Source organism: Cyprinus carpio, chromosome B25 (assembly GCF_018340385.1).
Source record: "Cyprinus carpio isolate SPL01 chromosome B25, ASM1834038v1, whole genome shotgun sequence".
Lineage (NCBI taxonomy): Eukaryota > Metazoa > Chordata > Actinopteri > Cypriniformes > Cyprinidae > Cyprinus > Cyprinus carpio.
The window spans coordinates 24,191,945-24,211,070 of NC_056621.1; the positions used below are offsets into that span (position 1 = coordinate 24,191,945).

The window sequence follows — 19,126 nt, forward strand, 5'->3', positions numbered from 1 at the left end:
TGTTTTTTTTAAAATAAACCAAGAATGAACCGAAATGAAACATTTAGTTTTTATCCGTGTATATAGGCCTTATATTAATGACTGTTTAATAACAAAGCAGCATAAATCCTTTGGGTAAGGTTTCTTTTAATTTTTGCATGAGTAGACTGTAGCCTTAAACTATCCTACTTTTTGAAATTACTCACTTTACAATTTTTTAATGTTTTTTTAAGATGGAATACCGTAATGTTATATCATAATTTATTGTTGTTTATTAACACCTCCTCCTTTTATCTCATTTTACAATTACATTCATTCGCAATCCGTCCCTTTGCGCCACCTGGCGGTATTTCGCAGAAGGATTTTAAACACGCGACTGACTGAAATTACGCGCGGCCCTGCGGCGGCGGTATTACCCATTTTGGTTGTCTACCATATGTATAAAACTCTCTGCATACGCAACAGAAGTTCTCAGAGTTTTACAACCAAAGCTTACGCCAGAACCGTGTCAAAAATCCTTTTAAAATCCCAGTGCAGGGGAAGATTGTGTGTTTATTGTGCATCTCCACCTCGGGTATCCTCCGAAATCACCAGATATAGAGCGTACAAACACCCAGTTTTACTATGTACAAATCTCATCGTCAAGGTAATCAGATAAATGTTTTTAAATGTAGTTGATTCTCAATCTTTTCCACTGGCCAAATAGTATTTCAGTTGTTTTAAAGAATTCAGATCAAATTAAATTTATGCAGTTTTTGTTGATTAACATCTTTTAGCTATTAGTTAGTGGAAACAGATAAACCTATATTATTGCAGTGTAAATCAATTGTCTACTCGGCGTGTCACTGACAAAGTTGTTTAAAAATGAAACGTGTAAATCTTTCAGTTTTCTTGTATGTTGTACCTTCAAATACAGTGTATTTTTCATCATGTTTGGAGATTCTTCACATGACATCAACACCTCCGGCGCTGCACTTGTACAGTACTATATTATCATGGACATAATAGGAATCCAGTAGTGCCGCCAAAGTGCGCATATGTTCTCCCGCTTAATATTTATATTTTCTCAAAACATGAGGTTTAATGTTTAGTTTAAAAGATGTATTTTGTGCACCTTCCGTCCCTCGCTGTCCTTATAACAGTGGAGCCCCAGTAAAAGTGTCAAGCTAATCACTAATAAATGTGGCTAAATTCATATAAGTTTTGTTTACCACTTCTGTGAAAATTTACTTTATGTAAGTTTCAGAGGCTTATCCCACATAATGAGATGTGAATGTATATATTGAGTGAATGTATTTTATATCCTTGTTTACTTCATAACTTTTCTCACTTCTACACACACGACTATATGGTGCTCACATATTTACCCGCCAAGTTTGTTTTTATTAATAAAATCCAGATACGTTCATGGAAACAGCGTTACACACCATTTCGATGTCCATTTGGTTCGTACGCCAATGTTTGTACCTGAGGCCCCAGGTGGACCCCCCTCGAGATGCAGTTTGCTGCCAGAGTTTAAAGCTCCCTAATCTATCCACACCTGAACAAGCTTATCTAGGTTTTTTCAGGGTCTTACTAGAATGTTACAAGCAGATGAGTTTTATCAAGGCTTGGAACTACACTCTGCAGGAAAGGTCAAGGCCAGAGTTGAGAACCCCTGCAACACATACTTGTCATCCTCATAGCAAGTCTCAGGAGAGACAGATGGCTGTAAAACTACTATAAACTATGATCTTGTCCAAACTGAATGATTCTGGTGACCGTAGTCTCGTCTGGTGAAATTGATTAAATAAAGCCTGGTTTGGACATACCCGTTTCCTGTGGGGAACGACTGATAAACTAAATATTTTCTGTTATACATGTGTGGTCTGGTGCTCCACTGACTTTGTCCTGAATGCTGCCTGTGGACCGGAGAGCTGTAGGTAGGGTTGCTGGTTCCGGCGCCGCTGACTGTACGCAGCTGATGTTTTTACTGACGGCCAGGGTACATGTCTTTCTCCTCTCTTTCAGAATACTGTGGGGTTTCCTTGAGTGACTCAGATGTCACAGGGGGGGAGGTGGAGTTAAAATGGTGTTGTCGTTGCAAACACAGTTACAGATGTCCCCTGGGGCTCCACTGAAGGTCAAAGTCATCATATTCCCAGTGTTTTCTGGACCGCTCCAGGTGATCTCCAGTGAAGTGTTATTGATTTCTCCAAATGAGAACGAGATAGGTGGCCTAGGGTCTACAATACAACAAAACCATTAAGGAAAAGAGTCCAACATATAAAATCAGTACTGCAATTAAGTACTTCTTCTAAAGATTAACTGAAGGAAACTGTGACCCATATTAAAGGCAGGGTAAGCGATTTCTGGTAGCCAATGTTGACATTTGAAATCACCAAAACAAACACGCCCCGCCCCAAAAGGTCTCGTCCCTGTTTTGATAGCTCCGCCCCACACATATGTACGCAATCCAGGCAACGATTAGTTCTGGGAAACAAAGCAAAACCAATGTTACACCGTGTCTACAACAGACGTGAGTGGCGTGGCGCGACAAAATTACTATGAAACTCATTATAATCAGTGATGCTGTCTACACCATATATATATATATATATATATATGCATATAGTATATCCGATATATATATATATATTATATATGGTCTATACTGGATGTGGTGCGGTACGACAACGACAAATCCCCGACAGAAAACTGCTGCTGCGTTCTATTCAGACATATTGACACAGATTTCAAAATGTTTTTTCACGGTCGCTTGTGGTTGTGTCCAGTTGTAGACAGACTTTAGCTGTTGCAGCGTGTGTGTGTGTCTGATGTAGACACGGTGGTTACTCCACATATTTGAAAAAACAAAAGCAACCTCAGTGTCCATCGTAGGCCTTCTGCTCCTTGAGTTCTCTCCAGTTATCTCCACTGACATTTACATGGGTGCTACTTCTTGCCTTAAGCCTTCTTTTGTTCTGCAGATGTTTTTTCCTGTTTTGTTTTTTATCTGCCATCTCTATCTTTCTGTTGCTCGTCTCAGCTAACGTCCGTCCTGTGCACTGAACGCTCTCTCCTCCGCATCATGAGTAGACACGCCCCTTTCTGCTGATTGGCTACAAGTATGTTTTGTTATTTGGCCCGATTCAGTTTTCCAATGAGTTTTTGAAAAATCGCCTACCCTGCCTTTAAGGTTTTTGAGATTGATTTTCAACACGTCAAGCTCATGTTTTCAGTATTATTTCTTGCGACTTACAGGACACACTTACCCGTCCTGCCGGTAGTGGTTGCCATGTGGTCTGATCTCCACTGTGTGTAAGGACCACAGCCTGGTAAAGTCGTCCAGCCACCAGCCTTTGAAACGTGTAGCTTCTGCTCTCCGGGCCCAAGCTCTGCTCCTCTTGTTGAGTCCATCAGGGTTGTAAATCAGGAGGGTATAGCTGCTCACTTCACCCCCGGCCTGTTTCCAGCTCAACCACAGACTCTCAGAGCTTCTTCTATTGTCGGCACACACAAGAACGTCACAGCTGCAGGAACTACAGGAAGCACATTTAACAAAGTTATTTACTATTATGATATTTATTAGGAATGCACTGATATGGAAATTTTGGCCCCATACTGCTAACCGATAATTATTTTGAAAGCCAATAACCAATATGTTGGCCGATAAATGTAAATCCAAATTTTATATATTTATATATAAAGAGCTGAATGGACACCATTAAACTGAAGCAGCCTGTTAATGGGTTAATTAGGTGATGATATATAAAAAATATAATAAACATAAAAATAATATTAATACTACATAAAATATAAGCACAAAAAAGATGCAAATGAACAAGTGAACTTGAACTGTTATGTGTCAGAATGTGTGACTCCTGTTGCGTTCTTTGGTCTTCCAGTAACAACGCGCTAAAACACTGGCGCGCAAAGATTACAAAGATCCACAACATTATTTTACAGTAATGTTCTTAAATAATTTTTACGTAGCTTTTGTGACAGACTTGCCATGCACATGTTGCACTTCACAGTATTTTCCTTTTCAAAGTGATTACAAACACATTTCAAGCAAGTCAAAGCCACCATGGCGAACTGTGCACATCTGAAGTGTCTCTGAAGGAAATAATGCACTATCTATCGTCCTTAATATATTGCTCAAATTTAAAAATTCACATTTATCGGCCGATACCAATATGGTAGCCGATATATTGTGCATCCCTAAAATTGATTATCTTTACCTTCATGAACAAATGTGGCCAAAACAGTAAAACTGTGATGAATATATGATCGTGTTTGCTGTTAAACTGCTGTGATTGGGCCTGACATTGAACTGTATCATAATGACAATCAGAAAAGTACATTTTATTTTGGTTACTGGCGAGTTGGTGTGTGTTGTTCACCTGTCCCGGGCCCAGATGGACGTGTCATTGGTCTGATCCCCACTGCGGGTCAGAACCACCACCTTGTACTGAGTCCCAGGTTGAAGGTTCTGGAAAAAGAACAGTCCTGCATGTTCATCATTCCTGTTTTCTGATCTTGCAAGCTTTCATCTCCAGTATATAGAAAAACATCAAATCCATCAAACTCCCCATCTGGCAGATCCCAGCGGAACGACAGGCTTGTGGTTGTGTTGCTTATGACGGACAGGTTATTAACAATCGCTGGATCTAAAACACACACATTTTCAGACACTGTAACTGTTCAGTTCATCTGCTGTATGATCACATGTTAAAACTGAGAAAAAGGCATCATCTACACACAGGTTCTGCCCTCAGCAATGACAGCTTTGCTGCTGATTCCTCCGCTGGTGGTTTGCATCACAACACGATATTTTTTTCCTGGAGTGAGCTGTCTGAAGTACTGCTGGCTGGCTTCTGCAGTCTGAGAGCTGTTAGCCACCAGAGACCCTCGCTCATCCAGCAGCTGCAGCTGATAGCCGTCATACACCCCCTCGACCTGCCTGCCATGACCACCAGCAGACTGGATGTGCTGCGCTGGTCCTCCACTTGTAGAGCGCTCACGGAGGACGGCACTGCAGAGCAAAGGAGCAGCATAGAGAAACCCATGACTGGATCATGTCAGTCTGTCTGCATTTAGCAATAAAGATAAGTAGGCTAAATATTTATATTGACAGAATAATTAAAACCACAGTACAGTATCTGTGCTACATTTAACCCTCAAGCATCCTTCATACCAACAGCCTTTAATGGTCCTTAGTGGAAAAATTGGGCACAAAGGCCTCAGGTGTGATCCCATTTTTTTTTTTAAATGTCAAATCACCATCTTTGAAAAAATAAAAACTATTTATGTAATTTTAGTGAGTTTAGTTTTGTGTTTTGTATTTATTTACCACTAAAAGTGCCATATTTTTATGTAAAATATGCTTATTGTTAATTATTTACTTAAGTAAAAAAAATAATAAATAAATTAAAAAAATCCAACAAGTTCAGACAGCCAAAACCTAAAACACTGGTAACTTTGGTGACACCTGGTACATCAAAATATCAAAAATTTTAATAGCCACTATTTGGCTGTAGTACTCAATGGCTCCATAAAGCCTGAAAGATATACCATCTTAACCTCTCAAGTTTTAGATTTGATCACAAATTAAAATTATAGAATTAAAATAAATAAATAAATAAATAAATTGTGTTGGGTGGGGACTATACAAAGATGCCAATATATGCTTACAGACAAATCTGACCATGCTATAAGGACAGGGCAAAGTAGGAGACAGAGTAATCGTTTACAGTCAGGTTCATATATATTTGGACACAGGTGCAATTTTTTACATTTACAGTTCTATAATGAATATGGGCTTGAGTTTTAAATTTAAATTTCAAATTTGACTAAAAAAGCTGTTTCATGGACAGATGTGGGATATTCTTTTGTTATTTCTACATCAGTTAAGGAGGTAAAAGGTCTGGAGTTGATTCTAAGTGTGTCTTTTGCATTTGGAAGTTGTTGCTATGAACCCACATCATGTGGTTTGTAGGATCTCAGACAATTGTTAGGCTTCAAATCAAAACAGATCCATCAGAGAGCTAGCAGGAACATTCGGAGTCACCAAATCAATAGTTTGGTACATTCTGAAAAAAAAAAGAACGCACTGGTGAGCTCAGAAACATAAAAAGGCCTGGACATCCACGGGGATGATCAATGAACCCTCTCTATGGTAAAAGAAAAAACCCTTTCACAACATCCAGCCGAGAGAGAAGAACACTCTCCAGGAGGCAGACGTGTCTCTGTCAAAGTCTACAATCAAGAGAAGACTTCACCAGAGCAAACAGAGGCTTCACCACAAGCTGCAAACAAGACAGATTAGACTTCGCCAAAAAAAAAAGCCAGACCACTTCTAGAAAAATATTCTTTGGATGGCTGAAGTTAAGAACAAGCTGTACCAGAATGAGACGGGAAAGAGAAAAGTCTGGAGAAGGCTTGGAACAGCTCAGGATCCAAAGCACACACATCATCTGTGAAACATGGAGCAGTGTGATGATGAGCATGTCTCCAGTGGCACTGGGTTACTGCTGTTTAGTGATGATGTGACAGAAGACAGAAGCAGCTGGATGAATTCTGAAGTGTGTAGAGATATACTCTCTGCCCAGATTCAGTCACAATGCAGCAAAGCTGATTGGACAGCGCTTCATAGCACAAATGGAAAATGACCCAAAGCATACAGCAAAAGCAACCCAGGAGTTTTTGAAGTTTAGTAGTAGAACAGTGGAATATTCTGCCCCCAGTGGCCAGAATCTCAACCAGATTGAGCTGCATTTCACTCGCTGAAGACAAAACTAAAGGCAGAAAGAGCCACAAACACACAACAACTGAAGTCAGCTGCATTAACAGGCCTGGCAAAGCATCACAAAGGAGGAACCAAATCTCTGCTGATGTCCATGAGCTCCAGACGCAAGGCAGTCATTGCCTGCAAAGGATTCTCAACAAAATATCAAAAATTAACTTTTTATTCATGATTACATTTATTTGTCCCCGAAAATGGGGGTCTGTGTATAAAAACGGTTGCAATTCCTCTGCATTTTATGTTGTGTTTTTGTTCAACCCCTCCAATTAAAGCTTAAAGTCTGCACTTAAATTTCATCTTGATTGTTTTATTTTTAATTCTGTTCTGATGGCATACAGATCTGAAATTGTCAAAATTGGGTCAGTATCCAAATATATATGGACCTGACTGTATTTATAAAAAAAAAAAAAAAAAATACAGACAAAAGAATAAACAGGAAACCTAACAAGTAGCATGTTTCAGACTTTTTTGTTTGGCATCAACAAATCTTGAAGTAGGACTTTGATCTGACATTGAAGTGTGTGTGTGTGTGTACAGTTGCCGATTGGTACATTCTAAAAAATTTCAGTCATCGGCTCATTTAAGTCTTTGTTTTAGTATGTGTGAGTGACTTTTGTATGTGTGTGTTTTTATTCAACAGCTCTCTGTTATAGGCTCATTCAATGCTTTGTATGTATGTGTGTGTGTGTGTGTGTGTGTGTGAGTGTTTGCCACATTGAGATGCTGTATAGGCTCACCCCTTCATATGTGTGTAATGTATGACCGGCAGTGTGTTGGATTTTTTGATTTTTATTGGACAAATATAAAAAATGCTCTGAATCATAGTATTTCCCATTCATCTCCTGTGGGTACCCACTTTTAATAACTTAACTTTGTTGAATCAAGTCCATTTTTTTGTATGTGTTCAGGTGACAAACTTAGGAAAAGTAGCCAAGTCTTGTACTGCTCAGATTAAGGAAACTTTAAGAATAAAACAAAACAAAATGATTTTGCCCAAAATTTGTCCTGAAGGATGCTTGAGAGTTAAGCTTGCCACTGCAGGCCGTGCAGTACACTGGTTTTACCATGATGTTGTCAGGAATGCAGGTAATGCACCATCTCTTGACCAAATTATTAATCTTATAAAAACAACAGCATCAACATGACAAAAAACAGCAGAAAAACACCATATATTTTTTTTTAATTTATTTATTTTTTTAAGTGTGTTACTTTACCTGTTCGTCCTGTTGCTGTGCTGTTATTGATCAGAGATCCACAGACTGATGTAACAGTTATCATGTACTGTTGTCCTGGCAGTAGACCCTGGAAACTGATCTCATGCACATGTTTAGGGATTGATCTCTCCTCAGCCTGACCGCCCGTCTGGGACAGTGACACAGCATAGTGGTCCACATCACCCTGTCCCGGCGTCCAGTTCACTCTAAGACTGCTGCTCTGACCGGCATTACTGATAAGAATGTTCTTCACTTTACTGGGAACTGAAATAAATCGAGAAAACACACAAACTGTAAGACTCTGCAAGATAACTACACTCAAAAATATGTTAAATCACTATATTTCTCAGATATCCAAAGGCAACAGTGAGATGTACCTGTTCTGCCTTTGATAAACTGCACACTTAGATTTGGCCCACTAAAGGTGGACACCACAATTTTATAAAGTCTTCCAGGAGTGAGTGAAGAGAGCAGGTATCTGTTGGTGCTGCTGTTTAGTGTGATCGGAGGAAACACCTTCATGTCATTAAAGAGCAGCTGAACCTCATAATGATCCACATCTCCGGGGGCAGAAACCCACGTCACCAGCAGGTCCTCTGTGCCGCTGTCAGCCAGCGTCAGGTTCTGCACTCCTGCTGGCACTGACAGAGAACAGGATAATAGTAAACTACAGTACAGACAAAAAAAAACACAGAGCTACAGAACTGTGGTAAACTACACTACAGAGCTACAGAATTACAGTTAACCAAACTACAGAGTTACATAACTACAGAACATATACCACAAAAATAAAGAAGTGTGGTAAACTACACTATAGTGCTACAGGACAACTGTATGCTACTCTACAGAAGTGCAGAACTGTGGTAAACTACACTACAGAGCTACAGAATTACAGTTAACCAAACTACAGAGTTACATAACTACAGAACATATACCACAAAACTACAGAACTGTGGTAAACTACACTATAGTGCTACAGGACAACTGTATGCTACACTACAGAAGTGCAGAACTGTGGTAAACTACACTATAGTGCTACAGGACAACTGTATGCTACTCTACAGAAGTGCAGAACTGTGGTAAACTACACTACAGAGCTACAGAATTACAGTTAACTAACCTACAGAGTTACAGAACTTATACCACAGAGCTACAGAACTGTGGTAAACTACACTACAGTGCTACTGAATTACAGTAAACTAATCTACATAGTTAAAAAACTATGGCAAACTACAGAACAACAGAAACAACTAAGAGCAACCGTAAACTCATCCACAGACCTACAGAGAAGGAAGAACTACAGTAAATAAAAACAAAACTTTGAACTACAGTGCAACAGAAATACATTAAACTATAAAGCCATAGAATTTAAGCAAACTAAATCAGCAAGCTATAAAATGTAGCAGCTACAGAACTACAGCAAAATGACCTACAGAGCTCTCAAAGTAAAACAGCCCAGGCATACTCACATGTCCTTCCGTGAGTTGAGACGCTGGACTCATATTTCCCGCTCCATGTGCTGACGATCACAGTGTAGAGTCGGCCTGGCACCAGCCCACTGAACACACATTCATTCTGAGTCTTGGGCACCGTCTTGTTCTGCTGGAAGATGTTGTTGTGCTTGATGGAGACATGATAGTGGTCAAAGTCTCCAGCCGCGTGGCGCCAGTACACCTTCAGACGGTCGTCACGAGCCATGTGTGTGGCTGTAGGGTTCAACGCTGTGGCAGGTTCTGGGGCAGAGAAGCACAGAATAACGTGAACAATCAGACCGTACACCGCAGCATCAACATCTCCATCAGTGTAACAGATAGACGCTATCATCAAAACTTCTGCTGAGTGCTCTTACGTGTGCGCTCCTGAACCACGGTGTGCTTCTCATACTCTCCACTGCGGGTGCTGATGGAGATGTTGTAGAGGCGTCCAGACACCAGAGACTTAAAGACACACTCGGTAGTGAGCCTGGACACAGTGAGAGTGTGAATGGTTCTCTCCTGATCTCTCAGAGTGACCGAGTAACTGTCCACGTCTCCCTCAGCTGCTCTCCAGGACACACTCAGGAAGTCCATGCGGCCATTGTTGCTCACCGTCACGTCTCTCACTGCGGCTGGAACTGATCAACACACCACACAAGACAAGATCACAGGACAGAGCTGCACACTGTTCAATATAGACAAACAGAATCAGGATTGATGCTAGTGATTTGTTTGTTTGCTTTCAATATCACTACATATAAATAAATATTGTTTGGCTAAAAGGAAGCAAACAGAAAATGGTGGAAACTAAGAGAAGTAAGCTAATATGCTAAGGAGTTAAGACTGGAGATGTGGATCGCACAGCTGCTCTTACATTAAGAAACCACTGCTGCCATAAAAATATCACGTCTCATGTTTGCCCATAACAAACTCTGCTTGTTACTATGTTAACAATAATAATATGTTGAGTAAAAGCATGATTGTTCGCTCAGACAAAGAACAACATCCTCCCTCCACAACAACACTCCCTGCAGGAAGTCGCACAAATGACTTTTATATATTTAAGGTTTAGTGATGATATATAAATAAAGGTGACTTGACTTGATATGTGTGTGTGTGATGTTCATCGTACCTGTGTCATCCTTCAAGCAAATCTGAAGCAACCGTTCTGATTAAACAGGTTACACAGGCACTGTGGTTTATGGTTTTTAACATAACCATGGTTTTAAACCATAACTTTTAAGGACAGCATTGAGAATTCTTTTAAAGGGAAAATCAAATAAACAGTTCTGAAGACACTTAAGTTCAAACAGCTGATAAAAGTCATTGACAAATGATTGATGCCATGAATTCAGCCTATCACTTAATGTCTTGTCTTGTGCAAGCAAATAGCTGAATGTTTTAATAAATTAAGATGTTTTAACTTCAAACCGTTGCTCTAAACAAATATGTGACTGGATTTTGATGTGAGAGACAACAGCAGACTGAAGGACGTGTTATTATGGATTATGGACTCAATGTATTTTAGTTAAAAACATCTTGATGGAATTTGTCTTCTCCAGATGTTAACTGATGGACTGGAGTGCTGTGGATTACTTGTGGATTATTGTGATGTTTTTATCAGCTGTTTGGACTCTCATTCTGACGGCACCCATTCACTGCAGAGCACCCATTGCTGAGACATTTCTCTAAATCTGATGAAGAAACAAACTTATCCTGATCTGGGATGGCCTGAGGGTGAACACATTTTCAGCAAATTGTAATTTTTGAATGAACTATTCCTTTAAGTGTGCAGACATGCCACCCTTATTTAATAAGTACCCTGTATGTTTTTTTAATAACACACACCTGGTGTTGTGTTTTTGGTGTATTACCTGTGCGCCCATCAGCCACCGTCTGGCGCGAGAGATCGCCCCTGTGCACTGTGGTCAGCACTGTCCTGTACAGAGCGCCAGATCTCAGGCCCTGGAAGTGGTAGGAGGTGACATTGGGCGGCACACTCTCGTTCTTCATGACCACGCTGTTGTGGATGAGGAGCAAACGGTACAGATCCACCTCACCGGCCGCGCCGTCCCAGCTCACCTGCAGAGCGTCTGTGCTGCCCTGATTACTGACCCGCAGCTGGGTGACCTGTGCAGGGACTGACCACACACAGCATTACTCAGTAAAATCAAGTGAATGGACACTCCAGTCATCACAGCAGCACGGGACATCTGCATGACCCACCGGTTCTTCCTGAGACGTGGGCCGAACTACTCCGATCTCCACTATTGGTCGTCACGGTGATCGTATAGGTGTGTCCAGGCATCAGCTTATTAAAACTGCATTCCTGCACACCACGGGATAATGTCTGTGTGTCCACAGTGACGTCTCCGTCCTTCAGCAGGACGGTGTAGTTGTCCCACTCTCCGACGGGATGGCTCCACACAGCGCTCAGCGAGGTCTCGGTGCTGTGACGGACACTCAGCCTCTGAACGGACCGGGGAGCTGATGGAGAAAAATCTATGAGTGTACCCTTGTCCCTTCAGTCCTGCTCCTGCAGAGTCCAGCTCAGTCCTACTTCAACACACAGCTAAACCAGCAGCTGTGCTGAAGCAGGCTGGGACTCAACTTTGCAGGACAGCGAGCCTCATTTTAATTACACATAAATACAAAGAAGTGTGCTCAAGAATCATAGTCATGAAAGTGGGCTCTCTTTACGGTAAGTACACTTAAAGGGATATTTCACCCAAAAATGAAAATGATCCCATGAATTACTCACCTTCAAGCCATCCTAAATGCATATGACATTCTTCTTTCTGATGAATACAATCAGAGTTATAATAAAAAAAACGTCCTGGCTCTTCAAAGCTTTATAATGGCAGTGAATGGCTGTTATTTTTATAGTCCAAAAACAGTGCAATAAAGTGCATCCATTCATAATAAAAAGTGCAACTACGCCCGGCACAGATGATGCTCATTCTCCCGCAGTAACAGCTGAAACTGCAATGGCTACAACTACTAATATAAAACTGAACCACTCAAGACGTCATTACAAGTGAAAGCCACCGAGAAAACATTTCCTAACAAGCCGCCTTTTTCAATCTGAAGACTCCCTGCATGTTCCCATGACAGATTTCTGTGGCAGATTACAATGTTTCTCTCTAGAGTTATTTTTTCTAGCCAACTATCGAGTTTATGTACAATTAATGTCTTTTCTGAGGTAAATGAGTCTTTACATGACATTGTGTGTTTTACTGAAGTCCTTCTTCAGAATTTGAAAGCTGATACTTTATCTCTGATTAAAAGTAAGAAAGCACAAAGCTTACTGTGATTACTGAATGACAGGCACGCTCCAAATAATGAATGGAAATAAAGAGGTGAAATATTGCCAAGCATTCACACTGTCCTTCCGAGCAAGATGCCAAATGGTACAGTTTCTTTTAATAATTCCAGATCATATGAAATATTTTACTGCATTTACTGCATAGAAATATAGATTTTTTTAGGTCAATTACTGACGGCAGTGTGGTATACTCTACACCGAACTTGACGACTGATTTCACTTATCCTGCCCAAAAAGACCGTAAACTTTACATTAAACTGTAACTCCAACTGGATTCATCTGAAAGAAGAAAGTCATACACACCTAGGATGGCTTGAGGATGAGTAAATCGTGGGCTAATTTTCATTTTTGGTAAACTACCCCGTTAGTGGTCTTTCATTATTAGTGTTATATATCTGCAAGTAAAGTTTTTTTTTTTAAATAAGATTTGAAGTACACTAAAAGTGCACACACAATACAATTAAGTGGCCTTCTTTTCCACAAGAGCAGGCTGCTGGTTTGTGAAGCTGAGCTGACCAGTAACACACCTAGTCTCTCGTGGCAGTCGGCAGTCGAGCTCAGATATCCGCTCTCCACGCTCACAGCAGCTCTGTACAGACGGCCTGGAATCAGAGTCCCGTCCGTGAAGTTGAACTCCACCAGACTCCTGTCCACCGTCCGGTTCATCAGCACAGACGAGCCGTTGAACAGCAGCACACGGTAGAAATCCCAGTCGCCAGCAGGAGCAGACCAGGACAGCCGCAGGGTCCTCTCATCAAGGGCCTCCAGCCGGAGATGAGCTGCCCATCCTGGAGCTGATGAGCAGCAGACACAACAAGAACTCACAAAGACACATCTCAGTTATTTCTATCGATCGCTTGACAAGCCACCAAATCACTTCTTGTTCATATGTCACAGTGTATATATGTATTTTATAATGGCAACTGGTTATAAATGGTTTCTAGCTAACTGAAGCTCATTGTTTATGATCTATTAAAGGTAACTATTAAAAAGGTACCAATACTGTATCTACACTTCAGGTAATAGCTTTTAAGGTACCATTTAGGGGTAAATAAGGTAGGAAGATGTAAGAGGTGTCATCGTTCTTGCCTGTTCTCCCTGTTGTCCTGGTCTCAGCTGTTAGTTCTCCACTCTTCGTCTTCACCAACACTTGATAATCTTTTCCAGGTGTCAAGCCGCTAAAAACCCACTGAGTAGTGTTTGGAGGCAGAATAAGGTCCTGTTGTGAAGAGATGGAGGGAGACAGAGAGAGCTGGTAGGACTCCACGCGTCCGACCGCAGGAATCCAGGCGGCTTTGAGAGCGTCCTGACTGCCGTTGCTCTGGAGAGTCAGTGATGTGACGGGAGCAGGAGCTGCACGAACGACATGCATGTCTTTTAGTGCACTTAACGTCATTGGAAGTGTTTATTACAATAGATTCATTTTGTGTTTAGGACTTTATTACATTTAGTTACTTAAGGGAATAAAAACAGGTTTGGATTGACATGAGGGCGAGTAAATAATGACAGAAAGTATTCACCATCATCTCATAATCTTAGCATTAGTGTTTCCTGAAGACTATGGGACAATACTTGTGTGTGTGTGTGTGTGTGTGTGTGTGTGTGTGTGTGTGCATCAAGGGTAACAAGCAGTCAAAGACAGGATATTTAGGCGGGTAGTCTGCTAAAGCAGGAAGGGAGGAGGCAAGCTGGAAATATCCTGGGAATAAGGATAAAAAAGCTGTTGGGCCTTTGGTGAGGAGTGAAACCTGCGGCTGGTTTAGAGGTGTGTTTCTGTGTCCTGTGGAACATGATGACTGTACCAGTGTAAAATCAGCTCATGAGTAAACCCATACTGTGACTCCCTGATTCAGAGCAGGACTGATCGCCATTCCCAGACATATTTTTCTGTCAGATAACACTGCTCTGATGGTTTAACCCAGACAAACAAACCACAACAACATCATGCTCCATGTTAATGTCACATGACCCTGAGCCGCTCACCAACACAACAACATTACATACAACACAGTGAACATTAAAGCAGTGACTATGTGAGGAACTTGTATGTTACAGTGTGTAAAATGAGCAAATAAAAGGCTACAGGATACAGGAAAGAAGGCTCAGAACACAGCACTGTTTCATCAGGGCCCTGCCCCTCATCTGAACCTGTCTGAACAGTTCCAGACAGACAAACACTACAGTGTCAACTGAGGATTCCACATCATCCAAAAAAATGCATGAGGAGAAGGTGAAGGTATCTGTAAAAAAGCTAAAGATGAACCAGTAGATACATAAAGCAATGACTGAGAAGAAGGGATGAAGGTCTCTGGAATGACCGATTTAAAGTCCAATTGAAATCCCTCCAAAAAACATAGTTAAAGGAATTCTGCTCGGAGGAATGATCCTTGTCAATGTAAAACACTGACAGAAAACTGTAAGAAATGCCTACATGAAGAATTCTTAAATGTTATTGAAAAACCAACAAATGTTGAGAATGGACCCATTATTATTTTTTTATTTAATTTATTTATTTGCTAATAATTATGAGAACAATTTGATTTCTATTCTTGTTTTAAAGTATTGAGTATTGAATTGAGACTGTTCAGAGGCGTTATAATAGCAATAAGGGACTGATTACTTTTTTGAGTAACTTAGTCCAGGGGTTCTCAAACTTTTCGGGCCCAGGAAACCCTTACAGAGGAAAACATTTTCCAAGGCCCCCTCATAATTTTAACAGTGATTAAGCATATACATATACCCTTTGTACTCTTGGATACTGCAGATAAGAGATACTTCATATCTGCAGCCCAAAGATGCCCTTGAGTGAGGAAACGAGGAGTCAGAGAGGGTCAACGACAGCTCTTCTGAACACACTGTTCAGCGCGGCTGCCAAGACTTCCGTCAAAAACACTTATATACGGCATGTGTACAGCCGTTCACGGACACATCCTCTGGAATCTGTGTGAATGCAGGTGCTTTATCAAATCTGTCAGAACAATGTGTTCCACCATATCAATGAACAATAAGAAACAACCATAAATCACTGTATGCTATTGTGAAAATCAGGTTTAAAGCACTTTAATCAGAGAACATGAGGACCCTCCTCTGGTTCATGACACTTCTGTCCACGGGTTCAGGTTAAGAAATCTAAAGCTACCCAGACATCAAGTAGTTTCGGCCCAAATCCGGCCCACATCTGGCCCGCATGGATTTCACGTGGGCCAGATGTGGGCCTGAACTGGGCCAACACTATATTGCAGTCTGGATATGATGGAATGTAAGAGGACTTACTGGTTTGAACTGTAACGTTTAAGTGTGCAGCATCTGTCTCAGACATGATTCCAAACCAATAGGTTGCGCCGGGAGTCAAACCAATCATCGTGCATGTGTAATGGCTTGGACGCTTCATGTCTTCAGAACACCTTGTGAAGTGAGAAGCATCAGTCATGACGAAGCTGCAGGATTTGCCAGGTGTTGTGAAATTCAACACACAATAATCCATATGAATACTTGCTGCAGTCATGTTCACCAGACACCTGACCGCCTCCGTCGTTACAAGCTACAAACGAGAAATACACAACGGAAAGTTAAAGAGGAACAGATACTGACCAGTACTATAAAAATCTACTAAATCTGTTGTGCACATAAACACACTGGACACTGTAATGATTTATGGCAAATATTTGCAAACCCCTCCAGTATTTGCAGGTACAGGTAAAGGTAATCCCAAGAAAATCTCAAGGGCTTCTACTGTAGTTACATAGTAACCAGTCTGTTACTAATTACAAATTATATGATAAAAACTGTAGTCTGTGATGTAATTAGATTACTCACTTTTGGATTACTTTTAGATTACTTTTTATCTAACTTGTTTATAGACTGAAATGGGATTATTGTTATAGGCAAAAAAGAGAAAAGAATCAAATTTGACCATTAACTGACATCAGAGAACATGCAAATGTGTTGTGAAATATTACAATGAAATCTCAGGTGTTAGACTGACAAAAAGTTGAGAAAACCCTGCATCACATGAACAAACATTAATAAACTCAAAAACATGGCCAAAGTCTTCAAGGTTTGAACTATTTTTGTCAGTTATACATCGTCAGTGTTCAGTAACATTCATGACCGAGAGGTGCTTTTGTCCCCAAATTCAAATGCATGGATCACAAATTAATTTACATGACATTTACATGGTACACTGTCACTGTATTCAATATGATACGCAAATGTAGAATTTACAATTTAAGAGAAAAAAAGAAGAATTAGAGAGAATAATTAATTAATTAATTTACTGCCATTGTGTGATTAATTTGTTATCATGTAATCGAGAAAAAGGTAACTGCAATCTGATTATAAGCATTTAAAAATGTAAAATTATCCAAGTACTAGCACTATTTATGTTATTGTATTTTTATACCGTGTGTGTGTGTGTTTTGGGGGGGGGGTGTAGCAAAATTTGGCTGCAAAGTAGACATCAGAACCTTTGTATCTTGTCCTTTGATGGTGCATCTGCTGATCTTAAAGATTCCAAACTTACCTGAAACCTTGCAAAATCTTTACTGACTGTCATCTAGTGAACACACCACTAGCTGTTGTATTTGCATGAATCCTTCAAGATTAAGATTCTTGACAGCATCAAACAAGACTGTAAGCAGAAAGGCCACAGCAAAACTTCTACCAGAGAGAATATAATTGCTGACCCTGTGCTGTGGAAGCCGTGGTCGGAGTGGCAGTAGATGGTGGAGGTGAGGTCCCTGTGCTCAGAGCAGCAGTGCTGGGGATGGTGCTGGTGGTTCCTACAGTTGTGGCTGGAGCCACAGTAGTAGTGTGTATGTTGTTGATGTGTCCGGGGGCAGCTGTAGATGTGTACAGGGCTGCAGGGCTGCTTGTTGCATGCGCTCTAGTTTCAGCAGAACCAGTGGCTGTATTGGGAGTAGCTCTAGTATCTGTACTGGGAAGATCTTCAGTAATGGCTCGGCTCGTTCTTGTTTTAAATGGCAACAAGGTCTGAACATCTTTGATGATCTCTGGGCTTCTGGTCGTGGCATTTGTCCACTCCTCGTCTGTGTTTGACACTGGGACACTACTGGTTGAACTCTTGGTCAGTGTAGGATCTGCATCAGTGCTGTGAGTTTCAGACGGTCCTGTATGAAAGTCAGAAGAACCCGAAGGCTCTGCGTCTGTCGTGGAGATAGTAAACTCTGTCTGAGGAGTCAGAGGGTTGTGGGTCTGCTCCATAACATCTGAGGTGGTCTCTGTCATGTCAGCTCTATTCTGGGTGAAGTTCTGAGGTGCACGAGGAGTTCTGGTGACCATCAGAGCGGTGGAGGACACATCTGTAGCATCACTCATCTTGTAGGGTGAATCTGTCTCGGGCATTTGAGTCTCGTTCTCCTGAAAGTCTGTTTTGGCAGTGAATGTCCTCGGATCAGCTAGACCAGTGGTAGCGGTGCGTTTGGTTCTGCTTCTGACTGTGTTACTGTGGTGGGTCACTGCTCTGCTTTCAGTAATGACGGGGACTGTCAGAGTGGTCAGTTCTCCTTTGGAGTTCATTGTTGAAACTGTGGACGGGCCTGTTGAAAAAAGACTGATGTTAGCTTTATGCAGCATGATGTGTTTTCACTATAGGTGCATTTCAAAAATAAATGGATGTGCATTTTTTTAGACAACTTTTTTTCTTATGAGTGCTTTTTAATGGTGCAAACCTGGCAACCCAGGTTCACCTAGTGTTCTGACTGTTTGTATAGTCATGTCATTTTGAGTTTATTTTATTGGTTGAGACACGTTATGTGACTTTATGTGAGGTTAGAGGTCATGTCTGCCATCTTAGATTTCACTTGACAACAGCAGTGATGCAGCAGTAGATGTCTCCCTGATAAAAGCTATATTCTCGTTATTTCATGCAAGGCCATCATCTGTATGTTTAATTGTTTACTGAATTTAATCTGTTAAAAAATATTTTATGCCATTTAAAAAAAAACATTTGTTGCACATTTGAATAAGAAGATTGTTGTTCTCTCTAACATATTAACTCTAGATTGTATTTTCTTTCTTAAAAATTACTTTTACTCATACTTTATACTTAATGTATGTTTTGTGTTTGCATTATAGTGTTAGTTTCACAAAACAAGTATGTTATGCAACTGAACATTTCAAGAAAAACACTGGTCTCCTTTAGTTTCAACTTGTTCTTCAGCCCTCATCCTGTTTAACTATCTGTCGAGGTGCAACCTACTTGCAGCAGGGACAGAATATTGAAAAGACGAAGCCTCTTCAATTCAGAAAGAAGACGGAATCTCAGCAATTAAGGTACAAAGTCTGCTCTCACAATGAAGTGTCTTATTAGAGACTGAGAATATAT

General features: G+C 40.7%; 1 protein-coding gene across 1 annotated transcript in view; it reads right to left on the reverse strand.

The window, feature by feature from the left end:
- Positions 1-4,360: 4,360 nt before the first annotated feature.
- LOC109080594 (receptor-type tyrosine-protein phosphatase beta-like) overlaps positions 4,361-19,126 on the reverse strand; it is a 28,052-nt gene continuing 13,286 nt past the window's right edge. Inside the window, 14 exon segments of the mRNA XM_042753364.1 lie at positions 4,361-4,453; positions 4,456-4,631; positions 4,725-4,926; positions 4,929-4,996; positions 7,981-8,244; positions 8,358-8,621; positions 9,450-9,713; positions 9,830-10,093; positions 11,330-11,596; positions 11,682-11,942; positions 13,308-13,574; positions 13,870-14,133; positions 16,054-16,321; positions 17,467-18,338. Coding sequence (XP_042609298.1) covers positions 4,361-4,453; positions 4,456-4,631; positions 4,725-4,926; positions 4,929-4,996; positions 7,981-8,244; positions 8,358-8,621; positions 9,450-9,713; positions 9,830-10,093; positions 11,330-11,596; positions 11,682-11,942; positions 13,308-13,574; positions 13,870-14,133; positions 16,054-16,321; positions 17,467-18,338 — 3,794 coding nt within the window.